The sequence below is a fragment of the Chrysemys picta genome, chromosome 13 (assembly GCF_011386835.1).
Source record: "Chrysemys picta bellii isolate R12L10 chromosome 13, ASM1138683v2, whole genome shotgun sequence".
Taxonomy (NCBI): domain Eukaryota; kingdom Metazoa; phylum Chordata; order Testudines; family Emydidae; genus Chrysemys; species Chrysemys picta.
The window spans coordinates 54764668-54778321 of record NC_088803.1 but is presented as its reverse complement, the minus strand read 5'-3'; the positions used below and the strand labels follow the sequence as shown (position 1 = coordinate 54778321).

Sequence of the window (13654 nt, the reverse complement as noted above, 5' to 3'; positions counted from 1 at the left end):
TCAGCTTATAGCACAAAAGCAGGAGCCGTTCTCGGCCTGGGACTACACTGTCCATCCTCCTTCCCCCACTCTACCTCGCCTTCCCCTGCCCCACCCCTCTGTCCTCCCCAGCCCAGCCCCAGCCTGGGGGCCAGATGGAATCACCCTCCTTGCCGTGCTGAAGGCAATAGGTCAGTCCCCCCCTCGCCCCCCTTTCTCGGGGGCCGTGGGCTCTTCCTTGGCCGGCCGGCCCCGGCCCCCAGACGCCAGCTGGCTCTAGCTGGAGCCCTCTCCCTCCTGGGCCAGCCCCCGGCAGGTGCTCAGCCGATGCGGGAGGGAGGAGCCGTGTCTCCAGTGTCCTGCTCCCTGGAGGGGTCGAATTCCTCGCGCGACTCCCTGACCTGCTCGTAATCCCCACGGCTCGGCCAATAAAGCTTTTGCTAAATTAGGTAAAATGGCCCTGCCACCAATCAGGGGGCGAGGGCTAACGGGAGGCAGCTGATAGGCTGTTGCGAGAGCGGCACCTGGTGACACCCAATGGCGTGGTGCTTGGCTGCAGCGTGCTGGTCGAGGACAGTACAAATAGGGGGGCCAGGGGCTGAGGGGAAGCTCCTGGGGTCTGTGTGTTGCAGGTCACGGTGACTCTGGTCTGTGGGCACTGCGGGGTGACCAGCCAACATGGTAAGAGCCTGTGCGAGAACGGCCTGGCAGCAGATGGAGCGGCCTGGGGCCAGGGCCGGCCGGAGGCCCCCGCTACAGCAGTGGCCAAGGGCTTGTGCTTGCAGAGTCTGACGTCGGGGAGCAGGAGCCGGCTGGACTGGGGGGCACGTGTGCGTGGTGCAGGCGCGTTCCCCCGGTGGGAGATGACCAGCTCAGGCCCATTGGAGAGGCTGGTACAGGAGCCCTGGGACGGTCAGGTCCTGCAGGGCAGAGGTTATGCTTCAGGAGGAGCCACTGCCCATGGGAACGTGCACGCGGGCGACAGCGCCGAGCGCAGGGCGGCTCCTGATCAGAGCGTTAGCGGGGTGAAGTCGGTTGGGCTGGTTGTGTGAGATGAAGGAGGATCGGGGCTGCAGGGCCAAGGTCCCTGCGAGGGGTGTGGTGGGGGGGTGTTGGGGCATTTAGGAAAACAAGATGATGATGTTGCGATTTGCAGATTTGTCCCATACTGTACCCCCCACCCCCAGCCCCCGAATGGCGCCGACCCAGGGGTGTAGAACAGGGCACAGGTACTAAGGGGCCAGGAGGGCTGGGTGAGGAATGGGCAGGGGCTGCTCCCATCTCACTCAGCTGGGAGAGGAAGCCCTGAGGCAGCCCCTGTCCTGCACAGGGACCCTGGTGTCCTGGCATCCGCTGGGGTGGGGCAGTGCTGCACTGGGGGGCAGGAGGCTGCGTCTCGACTCCAAGGAAGCGGAGCTCTGGCTGGGATTCAGGAGCAGCATTGAGCACAGGCTGGCCAGTAAGCTGAGCTCTGGGTCATAAGACACCCGTCTGCAGGCCCGCAAGCTCCCGCCAGCTGCGTGGGCCTGGCCCTCAAGGAGTAACTCAATCCGATTCCAACAGGTGCGTGGGCCTGGCGTCCCGCTGCTCCCCTACAAGGGAGCCGAGTCTCTGCTAAGAATAGCCGCGCACGTCCGGGGCTGGGAACGCCCAGCACGCAGGTCCTGCTGCAGGTGTCGATGGAGCAGTCTGGCCTGGGCTAGTGACCGGGCACCCAGCAGAGCTGGGAGCCGGCCGCTCAGGCTAACGCCCAGCCTCAAGGCTGCGCCCCGCAATCCCAATGACCCAGAGAGGGAGAGGCGTCCGGGGGGGGATGACCATGTGCACCAGCAGGGCAGAGGATTGTGGGAAGTGGGGGAGCTGAGTCTGAGGGCAGGTCATGGCAGGGAGGGACCCGGGTTCCAGCAGCAGCAACTGGCCATGAGTGGTCTGTTCACACAGGCGCCTCCCCGTGGCCTGCAGGATCTCGGAGCCAGCCACAGAGCTCACAAGACGCTTGGCAGGTCTGGCTGGGGACCTCCCAGGACGGTGCACAGCCGACAGTGCTTGTGAAGTGCTGATAATCTGTGTAAATCACATATGTAACTCGCCCACGCCTGCCTTTCCCTGCACGCCCTGCACCCAGGGCCATGGTGGGCAGTGGCCAGGGGCCATGGTGGGCAGTGGCCCAGGGGGCAGGGCTCTGGGACGTGCGACTGAGCCCAGAATTGCATGGCTCTGAGCTCAGGTGCTGGGCTGTGCTGGGGGTGGGGTGGCAGTGCTCAGCCTTGGGGTCTGGGTGGCTCAGGGACCCGCCTCACCTACACCCTGCTGCAGAGAGGGGACAGAGCTGGCCGCTCCCCGCCTGCTGCGAGAAGAGACGGCAGGGCCCGGGCTGGAGCTCTGGGTGAGCAGCTGTTTTGTTTGCCTTGCAGACGACGGACCAGCAGGCGGAAGCGCGGTCCTTCCTCAGCGAGGAAATGATTGCGGGTGAGTGTAACCGAGCCCCTCTGGGCACAGGGCAGGAGGGGCTGTCAGAGCTCCCCGCAGAGAGGGGAAAGGACAGGAGCTGCTGGCCCAAGGTGACTCTGAAGGGGGACCTGCCCCCAGGACTCCCCCAGGACCTGCTCTCTCCTGGGAAGGGAAGAGGGCGATAGACCCGACCAGCACATCCTACTCCCAAGCCTGGGAGGGCACTGGGCTGTCTGCACGGCTGTGCCCACCCCTCGGTACCTGGGGGATGCCGGGGCTCAGAGCCAAGCAGCGCTGGCCATGCCGATGGGCGCTGGGCAGAGCTGAGGAGCGTTCTCAGCTCCCTGCTAACTCGGCCCTGTCCTGCAGAGTTCAAGGCCGCCTTCGACATGTTCGACGCGGACGGCGGCGGGGACATCAGCACCAAGGAGCTGGGCACCGTCATGCGCATGCTGGGGCAGACTCCCACCAAGGAGGAGCTGGACGCCATCATCGAGGAGGTGGATGAAGATGGTGAGCAGCGTCTTCCTCTTGGAACAATCCCTGGGGAGGGGGCAGGGGCTGGCGGTTCCTGACCTCGGGGCGGCTTCTTCCCGCAGGCAGCGGCACCATCGACTTCGAAGAGTTCCTGGTCATGATGGTGCGGCAGATGAAGGAGGATGCCAAGGGCAAGTCGGAGGAGGAGCTGGCAGAGTGCTTCCGCATCTTCGACAAGTGAGTCAGCGTGGCATGGGCTCAGCTCCGCCGGCCTGGCTCGGGGGAGCCCAGCTCAGCGTGGGGGGTTCTGAGTCCCGCTGCCCCCCCGGGCTGCAGGAAGGTCCTTGGCCCAGTGGCCATTGACCAGGCCGCCTCACCCGTGGCCACAGACCTCTGTCCCCAGAGTAACGTTGCTGCCTCCCTCTCAGCTCAGGGGACGCCCGTCTCTCCCCAAGTTCCCTCTGAGCCTGAGTCATCCAGGCTCCTGGGTTGGCTCCCGAACAGCTGCACCAACTGGGTCGGCTGCTAGAGCAGGGGCCAGGCTGGGGGCCCAGAGTCCCCTGCTGCCCCTGCTCTCCGCCCGCCCGGCCAGCCCCACTCAGAGCCGCATGCCCTGTCCCCACAGGAACGCGGATGGGTACATCGACGCCGAGGAGCTGACCGAGATTTTCCGAGCCTCTGGGGAGAGCGTGACTGAGGAGGAGATCGAGGAGCTCATGAAAGACGGGGACAAAAACAATGACGGACGCATCGATTTTGATGGTGAGGCCCAGGGCTCCCTCACCCAGGCTTTGTGGGGCTGCCCAGGGGAGCTCTCACTCCCCCACCCTTAGCCGGCCTCCTCCCCTCCCCACTCCACATTGAGCCCAGCAGGATCTGTGCTCAGAGCTCTCCTAAGCCCCAAGAGCTCCACCTTCCCAACCTCTCCACTGAGCTGAGGGATGCCTGGTACAGAGTGCCGGGGCCAGGGAACCCTGATAGCCCAGCGCCTGGGGGTGTCTGTGAGAGTTGTGCTGCATGACGGGTGTGGTGCACCCTCCCCATCCCCATCCCCATTCCCAACCCCGCCCCTGAGCTCCCAGCCCCCCAGCACTGACCAGGTGTCTGGCTGCTTGTGCCTGCAGAGTTCCTGAAGATGATGGAAGGTGTGCAGTAAAGGACCGACATTCCTGCGAGCCAGGCCCTGCTTCCAGCCCTGCTCCATCTCCGCACAGCAAAGCCAAGCGCACTCTGGGAGCAGCCTCCAGCCAGAGGGCCTGGCCTCCCCTGCCCCGTGAAGTGCTCGCTTTGTACAGTTCCACTGCTCCCTTGTTGCCGCGCCCCGGGGCTGGTGGGCTGTGGACTCACCTCTCACACGGCTGGAAAGAGCCTTTCCCCCGTCTGTAAACGCTGTGTATAGTATTGAAGCCTCATTAAAAGGGTCAAAAGTTTGAACCTGCCGGAGCCTGGATTCTAGCTGGCTCTGATATGGGGAGTGGGGCGGGTGGGGGACCCTCTGGCCAGAGACCCTAGCACAGGCAACCAGGGAGGAGTCTGCAGGAAGCGGGTGGGGGGATGTGAGGTCCTCCCAGGGGCATGACACTGAAGGAGGTGCCCGGGCCTCGGCGCATGTCACTGGAGTTGGGGCAGGGAAGGGGGGGAGTGTTGCCAGGGCCTGGGGTGGGTATGACCACATGTGGCCGGTCCAGCCCTGCTCACAGCACTTGGTAACTGCTCAGAGCAGCCCCTGGTGCCCCACTCAGCAAGCAGGGCCATCTACGGCTGAGCAGCTCCTGCCCCCATGCTCACAGCCTGGGATAGTGCCAGGCAGGCATGGGTCTCAGCTGGGCTGATGCCGACTGGGTGGGGCCAGGGGGCTGCACTCTGGGCTCTGGGCTGCCTTTCCCACATGGCCTCTGGGGACCAGGCCAGCAGTGAGCTCAGATTTTCCGCAGGGGAGGAGCTCGCTGGCTGGCTGGCAGCTCTCTGCACCTCACAGGGGCTGTGGTGCAGGAACCAAGCAGCAACCCAGGCCCTCCCTTGTGGGGTTGCAGGGTCAGCTGGAGGGGCAGGGCCTGGGACCGGGACCAGGGCACCACTGAGGAATCCCTTTACCTCAGGGCAGGGCTGGCCCACAGGCCACAGGGGCTGGGAATATGGGGGTGCTCTTATTCTGGGGAGGCTGAGTCACACTGAGCCCCTCCAAGCCAGGGACCTTGGCAGCCATCACCAGCCTGGCGTAGCAGAGAGGCTGCATGGTGACCCCATGTCAGGGCCCCCTCTGCTCTCCCTTCCAGGAACCGCTTCTGCTCCAGTCACCAGAGCCATCACAGCTCAGGCTGCCGGCCCCACCCCAATGGGCCCTGGGCCAGCCCCTGGGATGCAGGGCCACATCCACGGCCGTGGCCCAGGCAGCGCCAGCGGGGGACTGCCCCCCCCCCCGGGGGGGTCATGCTAGAGGATCACTTTCAAACAGCCCCGTAATCATTTCAGGTGGGGAGGGAGACAGCCAGACCGGGGCAGACCCTGGGCCTGTCATCACCCCCTGCTGCCCATAGATCTGCCCCCCGGACCCGTCAGCAGGTGGGATCCCACAACCGGGGAGCCCGGAGCCACAACCACAGGCCATGGCACCCGGAGACACATTTCCAGCTAGGGGGAAGATGCAACTTTGGGATCCCCACAGGCCAGGACTCCCCCCCGGGCCTCATGGGTTAAACCCACCCACGGAAAATAGCGAGGCAGCGCCTGCCTAGACCTGCCGCAGCTCCCCTGGGACCCCAGAGCCCGCCCCTAACAATCTGCCTCAGGCTCGGCCCGGCTAGCGGAGACTCCAGCAGCGGAGAGGAGAGCGAGGGAGCCGCTCCCGGGACCGGGACGCCGAGGGGCTCCGACAGCCAGTTTGCAGGGCTGGCAGCGCCGGCTCAGGCCCGTTCCCACCAAGAGAACTGCATAGCATTGCGGTGACAGGACTGGAGCAGGGAGGCGGTGCTGGCGTGTGGGAGAGTCCGGCTCCTCCAGACTGCTGCCCCGGGGAGGTCACTCCACTGACAGCTTCGGCCCAGGCCGCCTTCCCACTTGGTGCCTGCCTCTGGGAGAACAGCTGGAGCTGATAAGAGGGGTTCTGCATCACGGACAGCAGCAGGCCCCAGCCTGCACGAGGCCCCAAGTGGGTGTGAGAGCCCTTTGTGGCACAGCCCACCGGCTACACCCAGGTGTGGAGGACCCCACCTCGACAGCAGGCCCCAGCACCAGCCTGCTGTGCACCCCAACGCACTGGCTGGTGCCGCTTCCCCATCCACCAGCAGGCACTGGAGCAAGCCACGCACAGCTGAGGCCCTGGGCTGCATGCAGGCGCTGGAGAGGGAACACCCAGCAGCAGGGTCCCTGCCCTGGCAGATGTCCCATGTGCCTGACTCCCACAACATGGGGGAGGTGAGAGGAGAGTGTGCAGCCGCCCACACCTCCCTGAGCAAAGTCATTGTGTGGCACAGACAGCTGGCGCTGCAGCTGGGGGGCACGGCTGACTCACCCCGGCTGCGGGAGGAGCTGCAGGAGCGGAGCAAGGAGGTGCACGAGCTCAGCAAGGGTAAGGAACTGAGCCCAGCCTGTTATTGCCAGGAACAGGGCTAGAGAGGGGGGGAGATGATGCTGTGCTGCCCTGCCTGGGGCTGCCCCACAGCCAATGCCCTTCAGTCCAGCCCCTGGGTGCTCACTGCACAGGGGCTGTGCGCTGGGCACCTGCTCTTCCCCAGGCTTGGGGCTACAGCGCTCACAGCCTGGGCTGGTCTAACAGCGCACAGACCACCCTGCCCGCGCGCGGCCAGCTCCCGCTTTCCTCTGCATTCGAATGGGAGCCCGCTCCCCATGTCCGCCTCCCTCCTGTCCTGCGTCTTCTGCCCAGAGCCAGGCCTGACACACGGCAGTAATGGGCAGTTCTGAGAGCGAATGCTGGCAGCCCTCGCCAGTGCCTTGTCCCCATGGCGAGTAACAGCCCGCTCGCATTGCCAGGTAAGGGAGCTACTTGAGCTCAGGTGGGGCATCGATCCAGGGCTCATCCCTCTGCGAGCCATGGGGGGAGGGGGTTGCTTGCTACCCCTTGGGACAGTTAATATTTAATCTCCTCCCACTGCCCCTCGCCCCATTAGACCTGGCCGCTGGGGGCAGAGTTCTGCACCTGCAAGGGTGTGCATGGGACCCCACCCCTGGGTGAGAATACACCAGGCAGATGTCTTGGGCAAGCCTGCTGGACAAGCCCACGGCTGGCGCGCGGCTCACAGTTTGGCCCTCCGTCACCAGGCTGTTTCATCCCAGCTGGCTCATTGCTAGCGCAGCTGTTCCATTACCTTCCACTCGAGCCCGCCCAGTGCTGTGCTCTGCTAGCTTCCCTCCCCGGGCTGGTAACACTGGATGCACGTCTCCCTGCAGGGCTGCGGAACGTGCTCCTAGCCGGGCTGAGGCAGCCGCTGGCCAGCCCCGAGGAGCGGCAGGAGCTGGAGAGGCTGTGGGTGCTGTCCCTGTCCGCTCTGGAGCTCTTCCACCAAGACCTGCACAGGGCCCATCATCTCCTCCAACTCTTCCCCCTGCAGGGGCGGGGGGGGCCGCTGGTGAGCACTGGCCTCACGGGGAAGGCCACAGATGGAGGGCACAAGCCGTGGAGGAGGCCAAGCCGCAAGGGCGCCAGGAGCACGGAGCAGCTGGGTGCTGCCCCTAGCCTGGAGGAGCAGATTGAGCGTGTGGGGACCATGCTGCTGGAGATGGAGACCAGAGTCAATGTCCCTGTCTGGACAGTGGAGGCCACAGAAGAGGCCGGGCCGGGCAGCAGCTTGGCCTGTGAGGCAGAGGGGTCGTGCAGCGAGAGACAGGCTGCAGAGGTGGCAGGTGGCCCAGGGTGCTGCGGGCAGCGTCAGGGCTGGCCTGCACTCTGCTGCACATTGTCATGACTAGCGCCCCCCTGCAAAGGGGCAGGACTTTGCTCCCCCCAGGAGAAAACCCAGAACAGGGACCCTTGGCCACAGCAGCCCAGAAAGGCAAGTTTCTTTGAGCACATGGCGCCCAGCTGGGAGAAGCAGGAAGAGGTGCTCTGGCTTGGGGTAGGAACAGGTTGGCTGAGGGCTCCCCTGCCAGCAGGGCACTCAGCTCAGGGAGCATGTGGGATAGCGGTGGCAAGGTGGGGGGGCACTGCAGGCCAAGGGAAGGGTGGCAAAGAGCCCCCACCCCCCCGGCACTGGAGGGAGTCGTGGCAGAGGAGACTGCTGGGGGATTAATAAATGTCGTTCTCCCACTTGTGTTCGTTCCCTGTAGAGCCTACAAAGTGCCCCTGCCCCAGGGAACCATTTCCACACCCACAGTGGTGGTGGTGATGGAGGTGCGTGGAGGTCACAGAGATCTGTGCTTGAATCCCCATCTGCTGGGGTGACTGGCCCCAGGCGGTGGCAGATCAGCAGCCGAGAGCTGCCTCAAGGCAAGGCCAGGCCCTCTTGGCTCCAAGTGCCCTGGGCTCGGTTCTTGCTGTGCATGGCAGCCCGGCCAGAAGGGGTCACCGCGGCCCAAGACACCACCCAGCCCAATGCAAGTACCATGATCTGTGCAAAACCAAAGTTAAAAAACGAGAGTTTATTTATACAGTAACCGTGGGTTCCACCTGCAGAATTAATTTAAAACCAGCGTATGATACAGAGTCCTGTACAGAGCAGTCAGAGGACAGTTCCAGAGAGCAGATAGGGACAGACAGACAAAGAGCTGCGGCTTGGACAGGCATCAGGTCTCCTGGCTCTTGGCCTGCTTTGCGTACGTTTCCTGCAGGTATTTCTTGAAGGCTGGGGAGGGAGGGGAGAGCTGTTGGAGAGGGGCAGACTTCGCAGAGGAGCACAGGGGGTTCACCCGGGGCTCTCTCCACTCAGGCTATTCCAGCTCCTGCAGCTGGCGAGAGGAAGTCACCCTGGGACAGGCTAGGAAGGAAGACACCCTCCTCTACTGGGCCAGAGCTCGGCAACGAAGCCAGGCCGAGTGAGTGCCCAAGTCCCAGGCCCCCCAATCAGGTACCGTCCCTGGGGACGGGGATTGTTACCCAAACAGGTCTGAAGGCAGCTGTCCTCCTCTCCATGCCCAGGCACTGGAGGGCAGCTGTAACCCTGCGCTGGGCCTGTAGGCAGCTCAGCCAGGAGTAACCCAGAGCCACGGTGCCTAACGGACCCCAACGGGAGACACTCACCTGCTTGGTTCTTCCAGAGTTCGGCCGCATGTGTGTTCAGGGGGCTCTCAACGTTCGGCTCTGAGGATTGGGAGACGGGAGGGTCAGTGTGAGGACAGAGTAGGCTTCCTGTTTCTTACACAGCAACACGCTCACCCCACTCCATAAGAACGGCCCTACTGGGTAGGACCGAGGGTCCATCTAGCCCAGCATGCTGTCTTCTGACAGTGGCCAATGCCAGGTGCCCCAGAGGGAATGAACAGAACAGGTAATCACCAAGTGATCCATCCCCTGTTGCCCATTCCCAGCTTCTGGCAAACAGAGGCTAGGAACACCATCCCTGCCCATCCTGGCTAATAGCCATTGATGGACCTACCATCCGTGAATTTATCTAGTTCTTTTTTGAACCCTGTTACAGTCTTGGCCTTCACAACATCCTCTGGCAAGGAGTTCCACAGGTTGTGTGAAGAAATACTTCCTTTTATTTGTTTTAAACCTGCTACCTATTAATTTCATTTGGTGACCCTTAGTTCTTGTGTTGTCTACTTTCTCTACACCAGTCATGATTTTATAGACCTCAATCAGATCTCCCTTTAGCTGTCTCTTTTCCAAGCTGAAAAATGCTAGTCTTATTAATCTCTCCTCATATGGAAACCCTTCCACACCCCTAATCATTTTTGTTGCCCTTTTCTGAACCTTTTCCAATTCCAATACATCTTTTAAAGATGGGGCAACCACATCTGCACACAGTATTTAAGATGTGGGTGTACCATGGATTTATATAGAGACAACATGATATTTTCTGTCCTATTATCTATCCCTTTCTTAATTATTCCCAGCATTCTGTTCATTTTTTGACTGCCGCTGCACATTGAGTGGATATTTTCAGAGAACTATCCACAATGACACCAAGATCTCTTTCTTGAGTGGTAACCGCTAATTTAAACCCCATCATTTTATATGTATAGTTGGGATTATGTTTTCCAATGTGCATTACTTTGCATTTATCAACATTAAACTTCATCTGCCATTTTGTTGCCCAGTCACCCAGTTTTGTGAGATCCTTTTGTAGCTCTTTGCAGTCTGCCTGGGACTTAATGATCTTTAGTAATTTTGTATCATCTGCAAATTTTGCCACCTGTTTACCCCTTTTTCCAGATCATTTATGAATATGTTGAATAGGACTGGGCCCAGTACAGACCCCTGGGGGACACCACCATTTACCTCTCTCCATTCTGAAAACTGACCATTTATTCCTACCCTTTGTTTCCTGTCTTTTAAACAGTTACCAGTCCATGAGAGGACCTTCCCTCTTATCCCATGGCAGCTTACTTTGCGTAAGACCCTTTGAGGGACCTTGTCAAAGGCTTTCTGAACACCTAAGTACACTATATTCAGTGGATCCCCTTGGTCCACATGCTTGTTGACCCCCTCAAAGAATTCTAGTAGATTGATGAGGCATGATTTCCCTTTACTAAAACCATGTTGACTTTTCCTCAACAAATTAGGTTCATCTATATGTCTGGCAATATTGTTCTTTATTATAGTTTCAACCAGTTTGCCCAGTACTGAAGTCAGGCTTACAGGCCTGTAATTGCTGGGATCACCTCAGGAATCCTTTTAAAAAATTGGTGTCACATTAGCTATCTGCCAGTCATTTGGTACAGCAGTTGATTTAAGTGATAGGTTACAGACTACAGTTAGTAGTTCTGCAATTTCACATCTGAGTTCCTTCAGAACTCTTGGGTGATACCATCTGGTCCTGGTGACTTATTACTATTTAGTTTATCAATTTGTTCCAAAACCTCCTCTAATGACACCTCAATCTGGGACAGTTCCTCAGATCTGTCACCTAAAAAGAATGGCTCAGGTTTGGGAATCTCCCTCACATCCGCAGCCATGAAGACTGATGCAAAGAATTCATTTAGTTTCTCCGCAATGGCCTCATCTCCTTGAGTGCTCCTTTGGCCCTTCCATCGTCCCCTGGCCCCACTGGTTGTTTAGCGTCTGGTCACATGCTTCCCGCCATGATGCCTTCCTCCCCTGGCTCACACCCCAGCCTGATCGCTGTCCGCTGTAGCAGTTATTCTATTTGTATCATGGTAGCACCTAGGAACCCCGGGCACGGACAAAGCCGCAATCGTACCAGGCCTTGTACAAACCTAACAAAAGCTCCGTCCCTGCCCCAGAGAGCTGCCGTGACGGTCCCAGTATCGGATGAGACAGCAGATGGAGGAGCACAAGGGAATGATGAAGCAATACTGGTCAGCGTGATGGGCTGATCACGGTGCACACTCGGAGGCAAGGACATGCTTTGGGCAAGCAAGGGGAGCGGGAGGAGGCTGGGATGGGAAAGGGGAGCCCAGGAACTCAGAGCCGCAGGACACCGGGGGGCGATGCCCAGGCAGCCTCACCTCCCAGCAGGCTCTGAATGGACAGCAGGATCGTCCGGACGTCGTAGAGCGCCGACCACTTGTCCTTGAGGATGTCCAAGCAGATGTTGCCCTGCGTGTCCACGTTGGGGTGGTAGCAGGGGGTGAGGAACTTGACGGTGGGGGCGTTGTAGGGATACCCGTCGGGGAACTCCAGGGAGAGCTTATACCTCAGCTCCTCGTACACCTGGGGGAGACAGGCAGGGAGGCGTTAGCCGGGCGGACCCTGACCCCTCCGTGCCCCCCTGCTCCCCAGAGCCGCGGGCTCGCCAGTCCCCCCAGCCCAGCTCGGCCCCTCGCTCACCGTCCCAGCGGCACCGTCGATGGTCCCGATCCAGCGGAAGAGATTGTCCGACTCGGGGAAGGCGGAGATCCCTTTGTCGCCGGCCATCTGAGCGGGGACGGGACACGGGTTAGGAGCGAGCGCCCGGCCCGGCCACCCCCCGCCGCAGCCCCCAGGGCGGGCCCGGGGCCAACCCGCCCCGGCCCCAGGGAGCATCCCCCGGCCCGGCCCGGCCCCAGCGCCCGGCGGCCCGACTCACCATCAGCGCCATCAGCTCCTGCTGCAGCCTGCGGGACAGAGGGGACAGGGTCAGGGGGCGCGGCCCGCAGCTCCCCGGTCGGTCCGCCCGGCCCGGTCCCTCCCGCCGGTCCGCCCGCCGGTCCCCAGCTCCCCTCCCGCCGGTCCACCCAACCCACTGGCCGGTCCCTCCCGCCCGGCCTCTCCCGCCGGTCCGCCCCAACCCACCGGCCCGCAGCTCCCCGGCCCGCCCGGTGCCGGACCGGACCGGACCGGACCGGACCGGCCCGGACGGGACCCTCCCGCCCGCTCACCGCTTCCCCACGGAGCCGCGGGCCGCGCTGCTGCCGGGCTCGGTCCCCTTGCGGGCGGCGCTGGGCCGGGCGGCGGGGTCCGCGTTCTGCGAGGCCATCGCAGCGCTACTTAGCCCCGCCCGCGCTCCCGCGGCCGCTCGCTCCCGCTCCGGCGTTTGAAACGGACCTCCGCCTCCTCAGCCAATCAGCGGCCCGTTTTGTTTCGATCCAGCCAATCGCGGCTCGACGGGGGCGGCCAGGCAACCGGCCTCCGGCTCCATCGGCCTCAGGATTGGCCCGGTGGAATGTCAATTACCCGGGATTGGCTGTGACGGTGGCCGAGGCCGAGAAGGGCGGGGCAGGGCTCTTAAAGGACCAGTAACCAGCAGTTCTGGGGGCAGCCCCAGCCGAGCGATACGGTGCCCAGACAAGAACAAGGAGGAGTCCGGGGGCCCCTTACAGCCGAACAGATTGATGGGGGCAGAAGCTGTCGTGGGTAAAACCCCACTTCTGCAGCTGCAGGGAGTGAAGGGGACAGAGGCAGGCATTCTGTACTGACAGTGAAGCTTCTGCCCCCATCAATCTGTTTGTCTGTATGGTGCCCCCAGACTCCTTGTTGTTTTTGTAGGTACAGACTAACCCGGCTACCCCCGACACTTGCTGACCAGACAGCAATCCGGACAGGGGTGGGGGGTAATAGGAGCCTATATAAGAAAAAGCCCCAAATGTTGGGACTGTCCCTATAAAATCAGGACAGCTGGTCACCCTACCTAGGGACCAGGGCAGACGGGCCCGGCTGCTGGGAGAGGGTCAAGCCAGCCCGGGCCTCCGCATTGCAGAGCCGGCCTGCTCCACCCGGCCTAGGCAGCTGCACAGGCCTTTGCACCCACAGCCTCCCCCGCCCTGTGCAGCCAGCCTAGCCCAGCCTTGGGGAACACACACATGTAACAAGCAGAACACCATGTGCTGCGTGCCAGGGAGCCCAGACTCTGGGGCACAAGCAGCTTGTTTTCCAGGGCAGCCCTTAAGTTCTCTATTCGGTAGCAAGCTCCACGAGGCAGAGACCCCCCACGCTGCCTGGGCAGGGACGAGGGTGACCAGACAGCAAATGTAAAAAATCAGGGGGGGGGGGGGAGTAATAGGAGCCTATATAAGAAAAAGACCCCAAAAATCAGGACTGTCCCTATAAAATCAGAACATATGGTGACCCTAGCAGGGACCTGCAGGAGAGCTCGGTGTAGCTGAAAGCTTATCTCTCTCCCCTCCAACTAAAGATGTAACTTACCCAGCTTGGCTCTGTGGAGCAACGTGCAGGTTGGGGTGCTGGATA

General features: G+C 61.6%; 3 protein-coding genes across 4 annotated transcripts; 2 read left to right on the top strand and 1 right to left on the bottom strand.

Annotated features, from left to right (window-relative positions):
* Positions 1 to 523: 523 nt before the first annotated feature.
* Positions 524 to 4345, top strand: TNNC2 (troponin C2, fast skeletal type). The gene is made up of 6 exons (XM_005304849.4): positions 524 to 660; positions 2394 to 2448; positions 2800 to 2943; positions 3030 to 3144; positions 3533 to 3669; positions 4032 to 4345. The coding sequence occupies exons 1-6, from the start codon at positions 658 to 660 to the stop codon at positions 4061 to 4063; spliced, it is 486 nt and encodes a 161-aa protein (XP_005304906.1). The 5' UTR covers positions 524 to 657; the 3' UTR covers positions 4064 to 4345.
* A 1600-nt stretch (positions 4346 to 5945) lies between these two features.
* Positions 5946 to 7959, top strand: LOC101938769 (regulator of G-protein signaling 9-binding protein-like). Its single transcript, XM_024108879.3, has 2 exons — positions 5946 to 6475; positions 7315 to 7959. Exons 1-2 carry the CDS (start codon positions 6235 to 6237, stop codon positions 7827 to 7829), a joined length of 756 nt encoding a protein of 251 aa, XP_023964647.1. The 5' UTR covers positions 5946 to 6234; the 3' UTR covers positions 7830 to 7959.
* Positions 7960 to 8482: 523 nt separating this feature from the next.
* UBE2C (ubiquitin conjugating enzyme E2 C) lies at positions 8483 to 12512 on the bottom strand. 2 transcript variants are annotated; one of them, XM_005304850.4, is made up of 6 exons: positions 12346 to 12507; positions 12054 to 12081; positions 11816 to 11902; positions 11494 to 11698; positions 9101 to 9160; positions 8483 to 8705 (listed from the first exon to the last, which is right to left on the bottom strand). In XM_005304850.4, the coding sequence occupies exons 1-6, from the start codon at positions 12441 to 12443 to the stop codon at positions 8647 to 8649; spliced, it is 537 nt and encodes a 178-aa protein (XP_005304907.1). In that variant the 5' UTR covers positions 12444 to 12507; the 3' UTR covers positions 8483 to 8646. The 2 variants fall into 2 exon arrangements, with proteins under 2 accessions (XP_005304907.1, XP_042698502.1); XM_042842568.2 differs by lacking the exon at positions 11816 to 11902 and having other exon boundaries at positions 12346 to 12512.
* Between the last annotated feature and the right edge of the window lie 1142 nt (positions 12513 to 13654).